At 47.2% G+C, this 19,852-nt stretch overlaps 1 protein-coding gene across 1 annotated transcript; it reads left to right on the top strand.

The window, feature by feature from the left end:
- The first annotated feature begins 448 nt into the window (after positions 1–448).
- On the top strand, positions 449–19,410 carry GTF3C5 (general transcription factor IIIC subunit 5). Its single transcript, XM_072125519.1, is given in 12 exon segments — positions 449–628; positions 630–764; positions 941–1,166; positions 10,539–10,737; positions 12,344–12,539; positions 12,632–12,736; positions 14,366–14,480; positions 14,819–14,899; positions 15,081–15,178; positions 16,837–16,919; positions 17,045–17,187; positions 18,810–19,410. Coding segments are annotated over 12 exon segments (1,692 nt in total). The 5' UTR covers positions 449–463; the 3' UTR covers positions 18,956–19,410.
- Positions 19,411–19,852: the final 442 nt, after the last annotated feature.

Raw genomic sequence — 19,852 nt, 5'->3', positions numbered from 1 at the left:
CATTCAAAAAACTGTTGGAAAACCAATAATAAATTCCCCCAACTGTCTCCTGCCCCTGTTGGGTGATGGTTGCCTAAAACATGTTGGACAGAATTTACTAGAATTGTTACTGAAAATTATTTTAATGATTTTTTTTTTTTTTTAATTCACGCCATTTCCTACAATCTGTACATTTCACTTAGATAAATGGCACCATATTTAATATTTGCTGTTGAATTTGATTTCAGTAAACTTCCCCTTTAATTTGATATTCTTTTGTTTGTTATCAGGTCTTGTTTATGGCGGATTTAAATTTTACACTAGGCCTCATCTAGCAACACAGGCCTGAGGCGCTTGGCAACCAATCATATTTCAGTTTAGATGCTTCCACTGTCAGTTGGAACATAAAAGATGTCAACTGATTGGTTGCTAGAAGTGACACTTTATATATTACAGTACTGTATGGATTTTATTATATATCTCTATGGGGATCTTTTTCCTATATTCTCCTGGTCAAAGCAAACAGAATGGTGTCCGCGGTAATGAGCGGCCCAGCAGCGCATCGCGGGAGGCAGAATCTTTCTACCCCGGAACCCTGTGTACAGGTTGCCGGGCTGCACGGCCACTAAAGAGCGACGGACCCAATTCTCACAGACATGGAAGGCACCGGGGTTCTGACTTTTCCTCGGAACCAGAAACCCATGGTGTGCGTGGAGTACCCGGGGCTGATACAGGACGTGGGCAACATGCTGCGGACCCTGGGAGGAGAGGAGGGGGTGTCCCGGGTGAGGACCCCGAAGGGGTGCAACACTGATAGTCGTCCCCCTGGTCTCATGCTGCTTATATTTGTGTGAAGTATTCTAGTCTATATAGTTGTGGAACCACTAGTCCCAGAATGCTCTGTCTTTTGTTAGACATGATGTCACTTGTAGTTCTCCAGCATTAATCTATGTTTTGACAGGTGTACGCAGACCCGGCGAAGAGGCTAGAGCTGTACTTCAGGCCCAAAGACCCTTACTGCCACCCACTGTGTGCCAACCGCTTCCCCACCACCACCATGATACTGCGGGTGAAGAAGAAGACGCGCAAGAAAAAGTCACAAGACCCCAGTACAGGAGAACCCACCCCAGAGGGAACAATCAGCATGGAGATCCTGGGTGTAGTGGGGACAGTCTATAAGTTTCAAGGTTTGTGAAGTAATTAATCTATCGGAAAGACAAAATCATAATCCCGAGTTACATCCTGTATTATACCCCAGAGCTGTACTCACTATTCTGCTGCTGGTGCAGTCACTGTGTACATACATAACATTACTTATCCTGTACTGATCCTGAGTTACATCCTGTATTATACCCCAGAGCTGCACTCACTATTCTGCTGCTGGTGCAGTCACTGTGTACATACATGACATTACTTATCCTGCACTGATCCTGAGTTACATCCTGTATTATACCCCAGAGCTGCACTCACTATTCTGCTGCTGGTGCAGTCACTGTGTACATACATGACATTACTTATCCTGTACTGATCCTGAGTTACATCCTGTATTATACTCCAGAGCTGCACTGATTATTCTACTGCTGGGGCAGTCACTGTGTACATACATGACATTACTTATCCTGTACTGATCCTGAGTTACATCCTGTATTATACCCCAGAGCTGCACTCACTATTCTGCTGCTGGTGCAGTCACTGTGTACATACATGACATTACTTATCCTGTACTGATCCTGAGTTACATCCTGTATTATACTCCAGAGCTGCACTCACTATTCTGCTGCTGGTGCAGTCACTGTGTACATACATGACATTACTTATCCTGTACTGATCCTGAGTTACATCCTGTATTATACCCCAGAGCTGCACTCACTATTCTGCTGCAGGTGCAGTCACTGTGTACATACATGACATTACTTATCCTGTACTGATCCTGAGTTACATCCTGTAGATCTTTTATTTTATATAAAAATAAAAAACATAACAATACAAACCAAACATAAAATATAATATATACAAAATATATACAATGTCTTACCTGCTGGTCCAGCCACATTCACTCCTAGCAAAAACAATAATTTAAAATACACCAAAAATAAATAAACACCAAATATCACAACCCCCACCCAACCGATTGTCACATCCTCAACCAAACCAATAAACAATAAGACAAGCCACACCCACAAATAAACATAAATGACTATAAATATACATAAACCCACCCCACACCCTCTAATAACAAACCACCCCACACAGATCACATCCCACACCCATTTTTTTTTTTTTTAATAAATATAAATATATAATAACAAACACATAATACACATAACACTACACTAAACTAGATCCCTCGCCCGCACCCTCCCCTTCCCCCCAGACACTGGTCTAACGTCCAAAGTTTGCGTTAAGTAGTCCAGACCAGTGCCCAGGGTCATAGAGTCCAAGGTCAGTTCATAAATCCCAAAATCCCACCACCATCACCCCCCTCCCAACCTAACACTATGTCCCAAACCCCACTATATACAATATATACACTGATTACAACATAACATAAAGAAAACAGAATACAAATAAAACCTGAACAACATAAATACAAACCACATAAAGCCCAGGTTCGGCGCCTGCAAGCCCTACATCACTACATGCCCAGAACACAAAACAAAAATCTACTGTGCAGCTTCAGCCCAACACCAGGAGCGGAGATGACAGACTAAGGGACACTAAAGGAGAACCCCCTCCAAAGGAGAGAGGCCCTCCCCGTGCCCAGCCTCTCATACTCCAGAGAGCGCACCTTCACCAGGTCACCCAGAATGTTCCTAACCACCTCATCCACCGGGAGGATTTTACGCTGCGTCGAAACTAAGCACCGTGCGTTCCACGTGTGGTACCTGACCGCTAGACTGACTAGGAATAACGTGCATCGGTCCCGGCCACCCAGGCCTCTGAATGCTCCATAGGCCCACTCCGCATAGGAGAGACCGGCCAACCCGGGCCAATGGATGGAAGCGCCCACCCGGCTGTACACCTCTGTGTTAAAGGGGCACTGAAGCAGGAAGTGGTCCATGCTCTCCAGCAGGCCACCGCACTCCTCCCGGGGACAACCCCTTTCCTCAGAGCTCCTACACTTCAGATTGTCCCTCACACACAGCTTTCCATGGAAGCAGCGCCAAGTCACGTCCCAAAACTTCAAGGGGATCCTGATGGAATTCAATAAACTCAAACCCACCCCAAGATCCCGACTTGGGCAATCCCTGAGGGCCAGAGGCTTCTGGAAATGGGTCAACAGAACCCTTTTGTCAAGGATTTTCCTCGACATGGTCCTGATCTCCCACATTCCCAGACCCCACCGGCGAATCACCTTCAGAACCGGGGTAGCGTAAGCCGGAAGATGCCCATGCGGTGTACGGAGATCCTTCACTTGTCCTCCTGTCTCCCATTCCTGGAAGAAAGGCCGAAACCATCCCCTGCAGGAGTATACCCACGGAGGAGCCCTCTCTTTCCAGAGGTTTGCAACATTGATCTTAAGAAAGGTATTCACTAGGAACACCACAGGGTTGACCATACACAACCCTCCTTGTCTCCTCGTGCGGTAGGTAACCTCCCTCTTGATTAGGTTCAGCCTATTCCCCCATAACAGCTGGAAGAACAGACTGTAGACCCGAGTCCAGAGGGGTTCTGGCAACATGCACACACTGCCCAGATAAATCAGCAACGGGAGCAGGTAAGTTTTAATCAGGTTCACCCTTTCCCTGAGGGTCAAAGACCAACCCTTCCACTGGTCCACCTTCTGAGCGGCGATCTTAAGCCTGCCGTCCCAGTTTTGCATGGGGTAATCCCCCTGGCCGAATTCGATGCCGAGAACTTTGGCAGAGTCTTGGGGCCCTGGAAGAGTGTCCGGGAGATCAAAGCCTGGATCCCCCTCTCCCAGCCAGAGACTCTCACACTTATCCCGGTTGATCTTGGACCCAGAAGCCTCTGAGTAGCGGTCAACCTCTGACATCACCCATTGCGCCTCCCCTCCCGAGGACACGAAAAGGGTGACATCATCAGCATACGCTACCACTCTAAGAGTGGCTTCCGGTGCTGCCCGATCCATCCCGACTCCCACCAACGGCCCACGATCAACCCTCCTAAGGAATGGGTCAATCGCGAACACGTATAAAAGTGGGCTCAGAGGACAACCCTGGCGAACACCAGACCCAACCTCAAAAGAGCGGCCAATCCAACCGTTCACAAGTGGGAAACTCTCTGCCCCTGCGTACAAAACCTTTAGCCAATTGACAAACTCCCCCGGCAGGCCATACCTCAGAAGGACAGACCAGAGGTACTCGTGGTCAACCCGATCAAATGCTTTTGCCTGATCCAAGGACAGCAAGTACCCCTTCCAGTTACCAGCCCTGCCCTGCTCCACTGCCTCCCGAACACAAAGCACAGCACTAAATGTACTGCGGCCTGGAACAGAGCAGTGCTGGGTCCCCGAAAGGAGCCGGGGTGCAAACTGCACCAGCCGATTAAACAGCACCTTTGCCAAAACCTTTCTGTCCGTATTGAGAAGCGCTATGGGACGCCAGTTCTCAACACGAGATCGGTCCTTACCCTTTGACAAAATGATCAGGGCAGACCTCCTCATTGACTTCGGCAGAGCGCCCGAGGAAAGACACTCATTATATACCTCGGTCAAGAGGGGAACCAAGGCGTCCTTAAAGGTCTTATAAAACTCAGATGTTAAGCCATCTGGACCTGGCGATTTCTTGAGGGCGAGCCCTTCAATCGCCAGGCTGACTTCCTCTTCCCTGATCATCTCTGTCAAAATATCAAGAGAGGGGTCTACTCCTGGCTCAGGGACAGTTTCAGCCAGGAAAGCCGACATCACATCCCGATCTAGATCCTTCCTGCCCAAGAGGTGCGAGTAGAAGGATCTGACGACCTCCAGAATCCCTGATCTGGACCTTTTCAGGGATCCCGTACTGTCAACCAGTCCCGTGACAACTTTACCATTCACTGACATCTTGCAGTTTCTGTAAGGGTCGGGCGAGCGGTATTTCCCGTAATCCCTCTCAAAAACCAAAGATGCGTGTCTATCGTACTGACACCTCTTCAGCAAGGATTTCACTCTGGAGATGTCCTCACGACTACCTCCAGTCGAGACGAGATGCTCGAGTTTCCTCCTCAGGCCCTGATACAGGCGGTACCTGTCCAGGCTCCTGAGGCTCGAGAGCTGGCGGAAGAATCTCGCCACCCTTTTCTTGAGCATCTCCCACCACTCTGACTTACTGCTACAAAGGCCCAGCAATGGTACCTGGCTCTGAAGAAAGTCCTCAAAGGATTGTCTGATCTCCGCTTCTTCCAGGAGAGACGAATTGAGCTTCCAGTAGCCTCTTCCCATCCGGGGGGTCTCTGTAACATTCAGAGAAAACAAAATTAAACAGTGGTCGGAGAACTCCACCTCAACAACGGACACTGCTGAAGAAATGGCTTCCTCCTTTAAATAAAACCTGTCTATTCTAGACCTACAGCTACCCCTATAATAGGTGAACCCCGCGTGGCCTGGGGTGTGCCGGATGTGGACATCCACCAGGCGAGCCTCACTAGCTATGCTATTAAGAGCGACGCTATCATAAGTCAGCTTGTCTCTGGAACCTCCCCTATCCTGGGACCTCGTGACAGCATTGAAGTCCCCTCCAAAGACCACCTGCCGACTTGTAAAAAGGTAGGGCTTGATCCTCATAAAGAGACACTTCCTGTCCCACTTGGACTGGGGACCATAGATGTTAATTAGGCGAAGTTCTTGTCCCTTCATGAGGACATCCAGGATCAGGCACCTCCCCATTTCTAACTCAATAACTCGTCGGCATTCTACCGGTGCGGTAAAAAGGACCGCCACTCCGCTATACGGCTCGGCCGCAAGAGACCAATGGGAAGGCCCGTGTCTCCATTCCCTCTTAGCTTTAAACACGGCCGCCAAATCTGGCAGCCTGGTCTCCTGCAAAAATAAAATGTCGGCTTCAACGCGGCCGAGAAAATCAAAGGCCGCAAATCTAGCCGCATCAGACTTAATGCTGGCGACATTAATGGACGCCAGCGTCAACGGAGTGGGTGCCGCCATCATAAGTGATTGAGTTAGACGGCTTTCTTTTTACCCATCTTACCACCACCCTCGGGAAATGAACACCCCCTTTTTAGACATATTGTGGTGTCCATCTCCCTCACCTCTGATGCTTCAGGGGCAGAACCAGGACCTGCCCCCTCATCCTCGTCTCCAGATTCTGGGCCAGTCTCCCCTCCTGAGGACCCTGACTCCCCAGGGGGAGACTCGGCACCTCCTGCAGGCCCCTCCGCCACCTCTGGCCCTTCACCCTCAGCCCCTCCATCGGCAGGAGAGGCTCCATCCAGGGCCAGGAATCGATTTGAAAGTTCGAGCAGCGGGGGGTCGGTTGCACCTTCCTTGGGTACCTTAGTCAGGGAGGGAGGAGATCTTACACCTCCCTTCTTTTTACCCTTTTTCTTCTTTTTGGCGCCACGCTTACGCTTTTCCTCTAGCCACGCCCTATTATCCTCGTCCATACTCTCATAATGGGAGGAATCTGAGGACGTGGCACCTTCCTCTCTCTCAATCCTCCTGACCTCCTCATCCAGTACATCATCCCCTGGGGCCTCAGCGACAGGTGTGGTCTCCAGGAGAGCGCCAGAGGTTGTCCCAGCAGCCCGAGACTCCCCCCGCTCTCTCTCCTGTTGACGCTTCTCTAGACGCCTTAGCTGGGCAGGCGTCTTTTTCCTGTCTTTCTTCCCTGGCCCCTCCATTCCTCCGCCTCTGCTAGTCCCCTCCCCAGCAGATTCAGCCTCATGGCTTTCATCCGCTGAGGCTGAGCCCGCATTAGCGAAGGAAAGAGGACAACGACTGTATGGGTGACCGAGATCACCACACAGGTTACACCTAATCTGCCCTGTACAGGATGCAGCGAGATGGCCGACACCCCCACACAACGCACACTTCTGCACGGTGCAGTTTGCGCTGAAATGTGTGGGGTCACCGCACCTGTGACACAGCTTAGGCTGCCCCCGGTAGAAGATCAGGATCCGATCCCTCCCCAGGAAGGCTGATGAAGGGATGTGGGCGACTGAGTTACCTGAACGCCTCAACTTCACCATGAAGGTCCAGGCCCCTGACCAGATACCAAACTCGTCACGATTTTTTTCTGGTAATCCTAGCACCTCTCCATAACGATTTATCCAGGTCATGATGTCAAAGCAAGATAGTGATTCGTTACGGGTAAGAACGGTCACTTTCTTGAGTTCGCTCTGGCGGGACACTGCTTGCACAGCAAAGTCCCGCCACTCGGGCTCGTTGTATCTCAGCTCATAGTTGGACCAGAAGAGCTCAAGCCCCTCCGGCCGAACAAAGCTGACATCAAACTCAGATGTGCCATAGGGATGGATCAAGGCAAAGATGTCAGCCGCCTTGAAGTCCATCTTCAGCAGCAGCTCAACTACCCGTGCCCGTGGGGGACACACATCACTGCCACGCCACCGAAGACGGACCACATTCCTACGGTTAGCACCCGGCCCGGTTGTCGGGAGCGACCATGGTGTCTCCCTGCCTCTTTGCTCTCGGAAGGCAGACAGGCCGTGCCTCTCTATCCAAAATGACAAATCAACCTCCTGCCCCGCTACATTGATCGTCCTTTCACCTTTCTGTAAGGCCCGCAGGAGGTGCCGTTGCAAAAAGCCGTCCCCAGAGCCCAGAGACGAGGATGATGGACCCCTACTTCCCCCAGCAGCGACACTGGCATAGCTCTTAATAGGGGCCGCCACTGGGGGAGCAACCGGACCAACCCCTGTACCCACCACATTAACACCACCCACCTCCATGTTACTTTCAGCCGCTCCATCAGTCCCTCCATCACTCACCCCGATAACTGGTAACGGTTCTGCACCACTCACACCATTCACACCAGCCACCACAACATTACTGACACCATTCTCACTAGCCACCACAACATTACTGACAACATTCACACTGGCTGGACCAGCAACAACATCAGGGGACATGACCACCTCCGCATCTTCGGGCACAAGGGACGGGGGTCCCCCCGCAGAGCATCGCCCAGAGGGGACCACAACTCTTGTCACACTTGTGCCCTCCGCATCATCGGTAGCAGATGTTATTTTACTTCTCCTGGGGCTTGGTAACATTCGCCGCTGTTCTTTAGCCGGTGTGAGGCGCCGCTGATCTCCAATTTCCGTAGAATTCACATTATCCCCAACACCAACACAGAATAACACTTTTTGTCTGGGAGGTCCGGAGCCCTCAGCCTCAGCAACCCCTCCACACTGCCGCCGCCCCTCAACTAAGTGATCAGCGGCAACAGCATGAAGAGGCGCCGAGGCACCGGAAGCTGCCACCAGTGCCGGGCTATCCCCCCCTCCCAGCGGGGGACGCACCACAGCACTGGATTTTGATCGTATCGCCACATCCGAGCCGCCCTGACTGTCCGGCCTTGCGGCCGATGCCTCCCCTGCTCCCCCACTGTTACCACAAACAGAGACGGAGCCCATCGCCACATCAGATGTCACACCTGTAATCTCCCTGCACCTTTGCACCGGGTCCACAGCAGAACTCGGGGGGGTTTGGGTAGCAGGGCTTGCACAGTGAGCTGACCCTGCGCTTTGCCCGGGGGGGTGTACAGGGAGGGGGGTAAAGATGAAACGTACCTCTTCTTGCTGCTTTGGCCTGGTCTTCTTACTCTTCCTCCGGCTGCTCCCCCCAGCGGCTTCCTCTGGGAGTTCATCAGCAAAAGAAAAGTTCTCCATGCGCACTGGGGACTCGAGCAGCCGGATTTCCGCCATGAGCGCCCCTCCCTGGCTGCCGGTGTCACTGTCCTCCCCCGAGCGAGGTGTTACTGCTGGCTGTCCTGCAGGGGGCCCACTGCACGAGGCCTGTTGATCTTCCTGCAGGCCGCCAGGTGGGAACTGCTGCTCGTTATCATCATCATCATCCTCCTCCTCCACCTGGCTCACAGGCTGCAACCCCATCAGCCTTTGCTCTCTGTTATCAGCCATTTGAGCAAATCTATCATCATTAATAAGTTTTTCCTTAAACGGCCCACTGTTCTCACAAATAAAGGTCTTTCTTTTTGTCAATTTATCAATCTCAGCTTTCAGGCGATTAATCTCTCCATTTATTTCCATTTTGCGTTTCTTTGGCGCTGTGTTCGCCCTGGCGCGGGCACAACGCAGCTCCTCCCGGAGCCTTCGGATGGTCTTGGTCGCCTCTTCGTACTCACAGAGGTGGCTCTGGACCCGGGAGGCATAGGTGGACAAAGACTCCCGGGGCCCCTGCACCGCCCAGCCTCCCCCCGCATGGTCAGCCTTACCTCTGTGAGCACTCCGCTTCATGGCTCCAGCCCCGGAAGGACCGCTCTCACCCGCACCATCATGGACGTCCAGCTTCTGGGTCTTTTTCTTAACACTAGACTCAGGGGGAGCAGGAGCCGTATTACTACGACTTCTGGTGGTACGTCTCACCCCTGAGTCCTCCATAGCGCTGGCCGGTAGCTGGCTACCCCTGCCCCCCGCCGGCCTAGACCGGGAAGCAGGAGCCTGGGGCTTGCCGCTCTGGCTCATGCCTGGAAACCCACCCCCTCCCTGGGAAGGGAGAGAGCAGGCCCCAGGTGGAGATGGAACCTGCCTGGAGCTCAGAGCAGCAGCAGCACACAGCCTCTCACAGCAACAGACAGAGCTTAACGATGTAACGAGCTCCAGAGATGCACTCACTATCTGCTGCTGGTGCAGTCACTGTGTACATACATGACATTACTTATCCTGTACTGATCCTGAGTTACATCCTGTATTATACTCCAGAGCTGCACTCACTATTCTGCTGCTGGTGCAGTCACTGTGTACATACATGACATTACTTATCCTGTACTGATCCTGAGTTACATCCTGTATTATACCCCAGAGCTGCACTCACTATTCTGCTGCAGGTGCAGTCACTGTGTACATACATGACATTACTTATCCTGTACTGATCCTGAGTTACATCCTGTATTATACTCCAGAGCTGCACTCACTATTCTGCAGCTGGTGCAGTCACTGTGTACATACATGACATTACTTATCCTGTACTGATCCTGAGTTACATCCTGTATTATACCCCAGAGCTGCACTCACTGTTCTGCTGCTGGTGCAGTCACTGTGTACATACATAACATTACTTATCCTGTACTGATCCTGAGTTACATCCTGTATTATACCCCAGAGCTGCTCTCACTATCCTGCTGGTGCAGTCACTGTGTACATACATGACATTACTTATCCTGTACTGATCCTGAGTTACATCCTGTATTATACCCCAGAGCTGCACTCACTATTCTGCTGGTGCAGTCACTGTGTACATACATGACATTACTTATCCTGTACTGATCCTGAGTTACATCCTGTATTATACTCCAGAGCTGCACTCACTATTCTGCTGCTGGTGCAGTCACTGTGTACATACATGACATTACTTACACAATTATAAAAAAGTGACCAAATAATGGATTTTTCTTTTTTCTAAGGAATGTCAGATTTCCAGTACTTGGCCTTTGCTGGCAGCTCGGAGGGGTCTACTGCTTCTCTCTATGACAAGGTGTTACTGAAGAAACCGGAGAAGGAAGAATACTTCCACCAGGAGATCCACCTTCATATCCCTCCACCCATTTTCTCCAGACTGGACAACCCTGTTGATTACTACTATCGTCCTAACATCAATCACAGGTGCTGTGTAGGGGTTGTGACCTGATCTTCTACTGTTTGAATATGACTATATAATAAGTGGGGGTCATACCAGCACTGTCCCATTCATGTGGATGAGACGATGGTAAAGTTTCCTGTATAGCTGGTTACCAGAAGTGGATTACACCAGTGCTACCTCTCCTCACCTCCACTTTGATGGCCACAGTTGCTTTCTTTTTTATCAGATCTTTTTTATTGAAAGTTTTCTGAAATCCACAACATACAATAACATTCTCATTGCAGACATATCTGCTGGGCTGCTTGGTCTTTCTCGCCCTTTATTTACAGTCTGATCTCATCCCCCCACTTTTTTTTTATACAGTACAGGCGGTCCCCTACTTAAAGGGATATTCTTGTCTGGGCATTCACATTCAGTTTCATTAATCTGCCATACATAAACATTTCTTCAATTAGATGTTATTAAAAAAAATGTTCCTGTGTGAAGATAATTTCTCATAAATGTAGCCATGTTGTCCCCTAGAAACGAGATAGCTTCCTTGGATACGGCCACCTCTGCTGGAGAGATTGCACAAAGAAATAAATTGTTTTTGTATATGAAGTGTCCGGGAGTTGCTGCAGGTCCCACAGCCGTCCTGTGGTAATGATTGCTGAATCCAGGAGGTCAGACAGGACTCAATAGCGCATATCTGGCCACCGCTGCCAGAGTGTGACGTGGTCGTATCCGAGGAAGCCATCTCGTTTCTAAGGGACAACATGGCTACATTTATTAGAAATTATCTTCACACAGGAACATTTTTTTTTAATTAACATCCAATTGAAGAAATGCTTACAAATGGCAAATGAATTTTATTAAATGTAAATGCCCTGATAGGAATACCCCTTTAAGGACACCCGATTTACAAACAACCCATAGTTACAGACAGACCCCTCTGACCTCTGGTGAAGCTTTCTGAATGCTTTACTATAGTTCCAGATTGCAGTGATCAGCTGTAAGGTGTCTGTAATGAGGCTGTACTGATAATCCTTGGTCCCATTACAGCAAAAAATCTTTAAACTTCAATTTTCACTGGGGCCAATATTTTTTTTTTCTTGTCTGGATCTACAATTATAAAATATACAGTTTCGACTTGCATACAAATTCATCTTAAGAACAAACCTCCGGACCCTATCTTGTACGTAACCCGGGGACTGCTTGTATTACACAATCTGCCCACAAATGGAGGACCTTGCCTTTCCTTACACTGTCCCCCAGGGCACGGTCATGCAGCTTGCTATTTCCTATTTACCATTGGTTTTCCTGGGCCTTTTTTTGCATAAAAAAGTCTCAAAGTAGTCATATTGAGGTTTTTTTGAGACTTTTCACTGCTAAAAAGGTTTACCGGGCTACCTACACCTCTTCATTGATCTGGTGTAAAGATAGATCTACTGCTGTGCCTTTTTGGGGGACTTTTTAAAAAAGGAAATGGACCATTAGAACATTTATTAAAGGCCCAAAGCCACTTTAATGCATCTGATGGGCAGCGGAGCTTCAAAAATAGATATAGAACTGTCCCAAGGAGCTGGTCTAATGATAATTAACCCCCCTACTGTTCAGTACTGCACAATTAACATTTTCTTACTTCTTTAGGGATGGTTATCAGCCTCCACATCTGTCCAGTGAGAATCTGATTGGGTTAAGCAGGGCTCGTAGACCTCACAATGCCATTTTTGTTAACTTTGAAGATGGGGAGGTGCCCAATGAGCCTCATCCAGCTGCCGTCAAGAAATGGAAGAAGCTGTGTACCAATACAGTGGACATGAAAGTAGAGCAGGAGATGAGGAGGGTATGTATGTTTCAGGATGGATTGGGATGGATAGGTCCTTGTGGTCTATCTGTATCATAGGGTTTTATAATATGATTCTGTTCTTTCTCCAGCTCTTTACTTGTCGTCCCATTTGGTCCCGCAATGCAATTAAAGCCAATCTCTGCCTCCATCCTGACAAGCTGAAGCTGCTTCTGCCTTATTTTGCTTATTACATGGTCAGTATTGACAACATATTTAGGTCTTCCTTAACCCGTTCACCACTGGTCCACGTAAATATACTGCCACTCTCAGAGTGACAGTTTGCAGAGCTGCAGTATATTTAGGGTCCTCCTTCCTCCGGTGATCCTGGCATCTCTGCTTGGGGAAGGGGGGAGTTATGGCTGTAATTAACAGCCTCTGGTCTTGATGACCTTATCAGGATGCAATTAGTTAAGATCCTAAAAAGGAATCCATACCAGAAATAGTTAACTCCAGAACATAATAAATTCTCTAGTGCTGCTGGCATTGTGATACCGATCTCCTCTGAAATTTACCTTGTTGCAAAAAAAATTCTCTATAAAAGCCTATTTTTCTAAATAATCATACCCCTCCCCAACCCTCTCATCCCTAAAACTGCTTCTCCGAGGGACTGACCTGGCTCCTTGTACTTCTGTACTGCAACTTTTCTTGTAAATATCTGATTGATTCTTTTCTGAATTAATGGACTGATTTTCAGGAAAGCATCAATTATCGTACATAGAAACAAAGCAGCTGCAGTGACAGGTACACTGTTTATACTATATACTCTTCCCTCTGATGTGTCAGAGCAAAGAGTTGTATACTAGTGTATGCTGGTGTTAAATAATAGTGTCAATTGAAACCCAAATATACATCAAATAATAGTCACAAAGTATAATAAAAAAACAAGAAGTTTTTAATTTTTTTAAGTTTTTAAAAAGAAGTACTTTTTGCATGCAAAAGCAGTTAAACATAAAAATCATAGTGACCCATAGAATGATGATGACAAATGACTGAAAAAAAATTAAATTAAAAGAAAAGTGGTACAAATGCAATTTTTCTTTGTAGCTCAGAAAGAGTTAATAAAAGTTCATTAACAACTTATATTTATCCCGGAATTGTACAATAAAAAAAATATATATCTGGTGTTGCAAAAAACTAACCCTTATACAGCTGCGTTGAGAGAAAATGTAAAAAATTGCGTCTCTCAGAATCCAATATTGCAAAAGTGTCAAAATTACTGTGGTCCTGAAAGATATACCGTATTTTTCGGACTATAAGGCGCACTGGATTATAAGGCGCACCATCAATAAATGCCTGCTAAACCGTTTAGGTTCATATATAAGTCGCACCTGATCATAAGGATGTCTGTAAGTACGGTTCATATATAGTCCGAAAAATATGGTAAATAGGCCTGGTACTATCTGGTACTCGGACAGTGTTACTTGGATGGAACACGACCATATAAAAGATAGCATACGAGTCAATTTATATGTTGCAGACTTCTCCTGCTACGTCCAGCAGAAAATCAGGAGAAATCTGCTGCGGATCAACAGCAAACTACTGACATGCTGCTAATCGTGAAATCCACACTGCATGTTAATTTCCATATGTAAAATATCTGCAATCATATTAATCTATGACGCCTCATCATATTCCACAGCACTTTACAAATAATGGGGTTTATATACGGACAAAGCTCTCTCCACCTGCTGATGAACACCCTCTATTGTTCTGTATTACACAGCAGAATTTCCATATATAAAATCTATACATAACTGTGGGACTTATGCTGTTACTCTAAGTATTTTATGTAGCAGTACCATCATTTTGGATCTTCTTTCTAGCTGACTGGACCATGGAGGAGTCTTTGGGTGCGGTTTGGCTACGACCCGAGAAAAAACCCGGAAGCTAAAATATACCAAGTGCTTGATTTCCGGATACGATGTGGAATGAAATATGGTAAGTAGTAAGGATGAGCAGATTTCCTTTCACAATTCATGGAAGGCATCGCCCCATCTCTTTCACTTCTCTTGTATTCTCAAAGACTGGTTGGAGCCCCCAGGGATCAGGAGAATGCGTGAGCAGTTGCGCCCCAAAACCTTGCTGTTTATGAAGTGTCATTTACCTGATTGTTGCCCCATGCACTTAATGTTCATGTAAGCACACTGGCACTTCATTAACAGGGAGGGTTCTGTGGAATTTTGGTCCCTTCAGACACTCTGCTTAATACCTGCATATTAAATCTTAATATGAGACTTTGCCACGATTCCTCTAACCTCCTCTGCTTCCTTTAATAGGCTACAATTCTAATGAGATGCCGGTTAAAGCCAAACGCAGCACTTACAATTACAGCTTGCCCATCACCTTGAAGAAACCAGGTGAGTTACACAAATTCAGAAAAATACACATCACAAACCCGAAATATCGAATGCAGATGGAACCAAAGTCCATCTATGCAATGTTAGAAAAGGGGGTTCACATTCCCACCCACAAAAGAGAGATGTTGTGCCAACAGCCGTCTCTTCCTGCTGATCCATTGTGCCCATCACTGTATTGCAGTGCCACAAGCCATCAGCATGCAGGACCTGACCCATGGCCTCGGGTCACTGGGCTCTAAAGACAGTAAAAAGGCTCCGCCTAATAAATACCGGCTGAAGGTGAGTCATTACCTTTTTATATTTAGGAGTAATTGTGTACTTGCTTATTAATGAAGCAATTATTTCATGGAGTTGCAGATCTCTAGTTTGGGGATCTTAACCCCTGTTATGCTGAAAACCTATAATAGTCTCACAAACTCTATTTAAATTTGTTGCATCCCCTGCTACATTGCTCAAAACAGAAGTACCTATAAGTAGCATGAATATAGTGTACCCAATAAAATGGCACCAAACTAATAGTTACTACCAAAATGGATGAAACATTATTAATGAAAACATGTGGTGGTCACCAACTACATCACGTTAGCATATAAGACAATCCACAGACTACATAAAAATAAATTACGGCAAATTTCCTCTTATTTTGCCCCCCAGCAGCTCCCACTCTTATAGGGCCTACCTCTTATTTCACCCCACAGCAGTTCCCCTACCTATTTTGCCCCCCTTTGCAGTTTCCCCTTTTATTTTGATGCCCTGTCCCGACTTTCGGGCTCTGTCCCTCCTGGCGGGAGGTATATACCAGGATATCCGCTCTGTTGGCAACGTCTAGTTACTGACAGAGCAGTGACGGTGGGCTGGCAGCTCCTTGCACCATCCACTGTGCCTCTGGCTCTGCTGTAGCATACAGCAGGAGCAGAGGAGAGAAGAGCTGCTGCTGGGGGGCAATATATAAGCGATGGGAACTGCTGGGGGCACTATAAGAAGGGGAGCTGCTGGGGGGTGGACAAAATAAGATAGGGAGCTGCTAGGAGTGGGCAGACAAGACCCATCCCAGAATTGCAGAAGGTGAAGCTGTCAGGGACCGGAACTGTGGAGTGGGGAGGATGGGGTGGGAGGGGCTGTCTTTTCCGCAATTGGGGCATTGTTGGTGTTGTGTTGTTTTCCTTAAAATGTAAAAATCAATAAAGCCAAATCTGATTTTTTAAAAAAGATGAGGAGTACAATAAGTGGTGAGCAGCTGGGGGGACACAATATGAGTGGAGGACTGCTGCGGGGGTAAGAGAGGGAGTTGGGGGCACAATGTCAGAGGGGCTGCGATGTGACAGGGAGCTGGAGGGTGACACAATGTGAGGGGGAGGTTGAGGCACTAAGGGGGAAATTACTCTGTGCGGGTGTGGAGAAGAGATCAAACTAAAGGCGTGGCTTGGGGCAAAAAAAATAAAAAATTCTGTGACGTGTCTCTCTTACGAAAGTTGGTAGTAATGGTTCCCCCTCTTATAGTACCACCACAGCTCCTCGAGGCACGTTTTGGCTTTCTCAGGTGGTTCTGTTCTGAGTGCTCTGGGTATAATGAATATGAGATTATGAGATGGTAGGTTGAAGAAAGGAGACTTACCGATTCGGGGAGGGGTTGTGTTGGGGGGTGTTAACGCCCCATGAGACTAGTAGAGGAGGCCGAGGCATCCTAAAGATGCTAAGCTAAGCGTGCATATGCGGCTCACATGTGCTCCAGGCGCCATCTCTAAGAAGGGAAAACCTTGCTGTCTCATCCAGGCACATAATATACGAGGGGCTTTCTCTGGAGCTCCATTGTATAAGGCAGAGAGCTACCACCATCTATAAAGGGACCAGTGAGCCTGTACCACATGTACTGTCAGTGTATTAGGTCTGTGCCTCAGACAATACTACCGTAGTATCTTAATTTTGCCTTATTACAGGAGTCGGTGTACATCTTCCGGGAAGGTAACTTACCTCCATACCGCCAGATGTTTTACCAGCTGTGTGATATAAATGTGGACAGGTAGGTTTTACTGATGGGTGGTCCCGGCCTAGAAAAACCTAGCTACCTGGAGATGTGCTGCACACCCCAGTCCTCTGCAGGCTCATAACGGGCAGATTACCTCATGGATTATAATTCTGCTCTAGTCTGCAGGAGATTATCAAGAGGAATGACGGAGCAGAGAGTGAATGTAACGAACGGGACGGCTGGTGTCTGCCCAAGACTAGTGACCTGCTGAGAGACTCCATGTCACTCATGATCAAGCAAATCATCCGCTCCAAGAGACCAGGTGAGATAGAAATATACTCAAAGAGCAGTCAAACAGTGAGTCACCAGCAGCAGAATAGTGAGTGCAGCTCTGGAGTATAATACAGGATTTAACTCAGGATCAGTACAGGATAAGTAATGCCATGTATGTACACAGTGACTGCACCAGCAGCAGAATAGTGAGTGCAGCTCTGGAGTATAATACAGGATGTAACTCAGGATCAGTACAGGATAAGTAATGTCATGTATGTACACAGTGACTGCACCAGCAGCAGAATAGTGAGTGCAGCTCTGGAGTATAATACAGGATGTAACTCAGGATCAGTACAGGATAAGTAATATCATGTATGTACACAGTGACTGCACCAGCAGCAGAATAGTGAGTGCAGCTCTGGGGTATAATACAGAATGTAACTCAGGATCAGTACAGGATAAGTAATGTCATGTATGTACACAGTGACTGCACCAGCAGCAGAATAGTGAGTGCAGCTCTGGAGTATAATACAGGATGTAACTCAGGGTCAGTACAGAATAAGTAATGTCATGTATGTACACAGTGACTGCACCAGCAGCAGAATAGTGAGTGCAGCTATGGGGTATAATACAGGATGTAACTCAGGATCAGTACAGGATAAGTAATGTCATGTATGTACACAGTGACTGCACCAGCAGCAGAATAGTGAGTGCAGCTCTGGAGTATAATACAGGATGTAACTCAGGATCAGTACAGGATAAGTAATGTCATGTATGTACACAGTGACTGTACCAGCAGCAGAATAGTGAGTGCAGCTCTGGGCTATAATACAGGATGTAGCTCAGGATCAGTACAGGATAAGTAATGTCATGTATGTACACAGTGACTGCACCAGCAGCAGAATAGTGAGTGCAGCTCTGGGGTATAATACAGAATGTAACTCAGGATCAGTACAGGATAAGTAATGTCACATATGTACACAGTGACTGCACCAGCAGCAGAATAGTGAGTGCAGCTCTGGAGTATAATACAGGATGTAACTCAGGATCAGTACAGGATAAGTAATGTCATGTATGTACACAGTGACTGCACCAGCAGCAGAATAGTGAGTGCAGCTCTGGGGTATAATACAGGATGTAACTCAGGATCAGTACAGGATAAGTAATGTGATGTATGTACACAGTGACTGCACTAGCAGCAGAATAGTGAGTGCAGCTAGTGGAGTATAATACAGGATGTAACTCAGGATCAGTACAGGATAAGTAATGTCATGTATGTACACAGTGACTGCACCAGCAGCAGAATAGTGAGTGCAGCTCTGGGGTATAATACAGGATGTAACTCAGGATCAGTACAGGATAAGTAATGTGATGTATGTACACAGTGACTGCACCAGCAGCAGAATAGTGAGTGCAGCTCTGGAGTATAATACAGGATGTAACTCAGGATCAGTACAGGATAAGTAATGTCATGTATGTACACAGTGACTGCACCAGCAGCAGAATAGTGAGTGCAGCTCTGGAGTATAATACAGGATGTAACTCAGGATCAGTACAGGATAAGTAATGTCATGTATGTACACAGTGACTGCACCAGCAGCAGAATAGTGAGTGCAGCTCTGGAGTATAATACGTGATGTGACAGGAGCTGTGTTCCTCCTCTTCCCTTAGCTCTGTTCACCAGTCCTGCTGCCTCTAGTGACAGTAAGGAGCCGCTCGCATACGAGTCTGGAGAAGAGGAAGATGAGGAGGAAGAATTTCATCCTTCTGAAGGAAGTGAGAATGAGATGGAAACAGAACTTCTGGACTATGTTTAGTATAACTTGTAGCGCTGAGGCCCGTGTGCTGCGTGTCGGTATTTAAAAAAAAAAAAAAAATGAACTGATGTGTTTTGGAATGAAATTCTTGTGGTTAATACTGGAAGGGGCGTCAGGGGGAGCAGGGACGGGGTGTTATACAGGAGGATAAAGCACAAATTCTATGGATTAAATTACATCATTTTAGCCACGATTGATTTATACTATTTTTGCATCATATGACACCAAGATAATATTCATGCAGGTCTTTGTATTGTCACAGCTGTTTCATCAGCAGAACAGTGAGTGCAGCTCTGGAGCATAACACACTGTGATTTAGTACTGTACTCTTTGTAGGTTAATTCTACGGGGAGATTTATCAGGAGTGTCTTATCTCCTTGTATATATATTGTATTATTTTGTATTATATGACAATCTGCTTCCAGGCAAATAAACTTAATACATTTTCTTAGTAAAGTCTCAGTTATTCGCACTGGGATTATTTGTGGTGCACTGCGTCTTCTGGCAGCTCTTGCTTTATGATCATCCTATCAGGGGATGAGCACGGCTATGGTCATCCCTGACGATCGGGGCCTTGCGGGTGGGTCAGATTATCCATAATCTCACCAATGGGGAGACACTGAATTGTATCTGCTAGATGTTGGCTGATTGGTTTGTCTTGTGTCGGTTGCATTGTGGTTCGGTAGTATTTGGAGTAATCTTCATTTGGTAACCTCTATACAGGGGATGTATTGCACCTTCCATGTCTAGCAGTTTGGCTCCCTGTTATAGGGCCTGTTCATAGTTACTCTGAATCCATGATAGTGTAGAGGGTTCGTGTCAGTGTGATCACACATTGTTTGCATACCCCAGGGATGTGCGAGAAAAATTACAACTTGTAAACTTGTTAAAAATGAT

The sequence above is a fragment of the Engystomops pustulosus genome, chromosome 9 (genome assembly GCF_040894005.1).
Source record: "Engystomops pustulosus chromosome 9, aEngPut4.maternal, whole genome shotgun sequence".
Taxonomy (NCBI): domain Eukaryota; kingdom Metazoa; phylum Chordata; class Amphibia; order Anura; family Leptodactylidae; genus Engystomops; species Engystomops pustulosus.
This window is presented reverse-complemented; position numbering and strand designations above follow the sequence as displayed.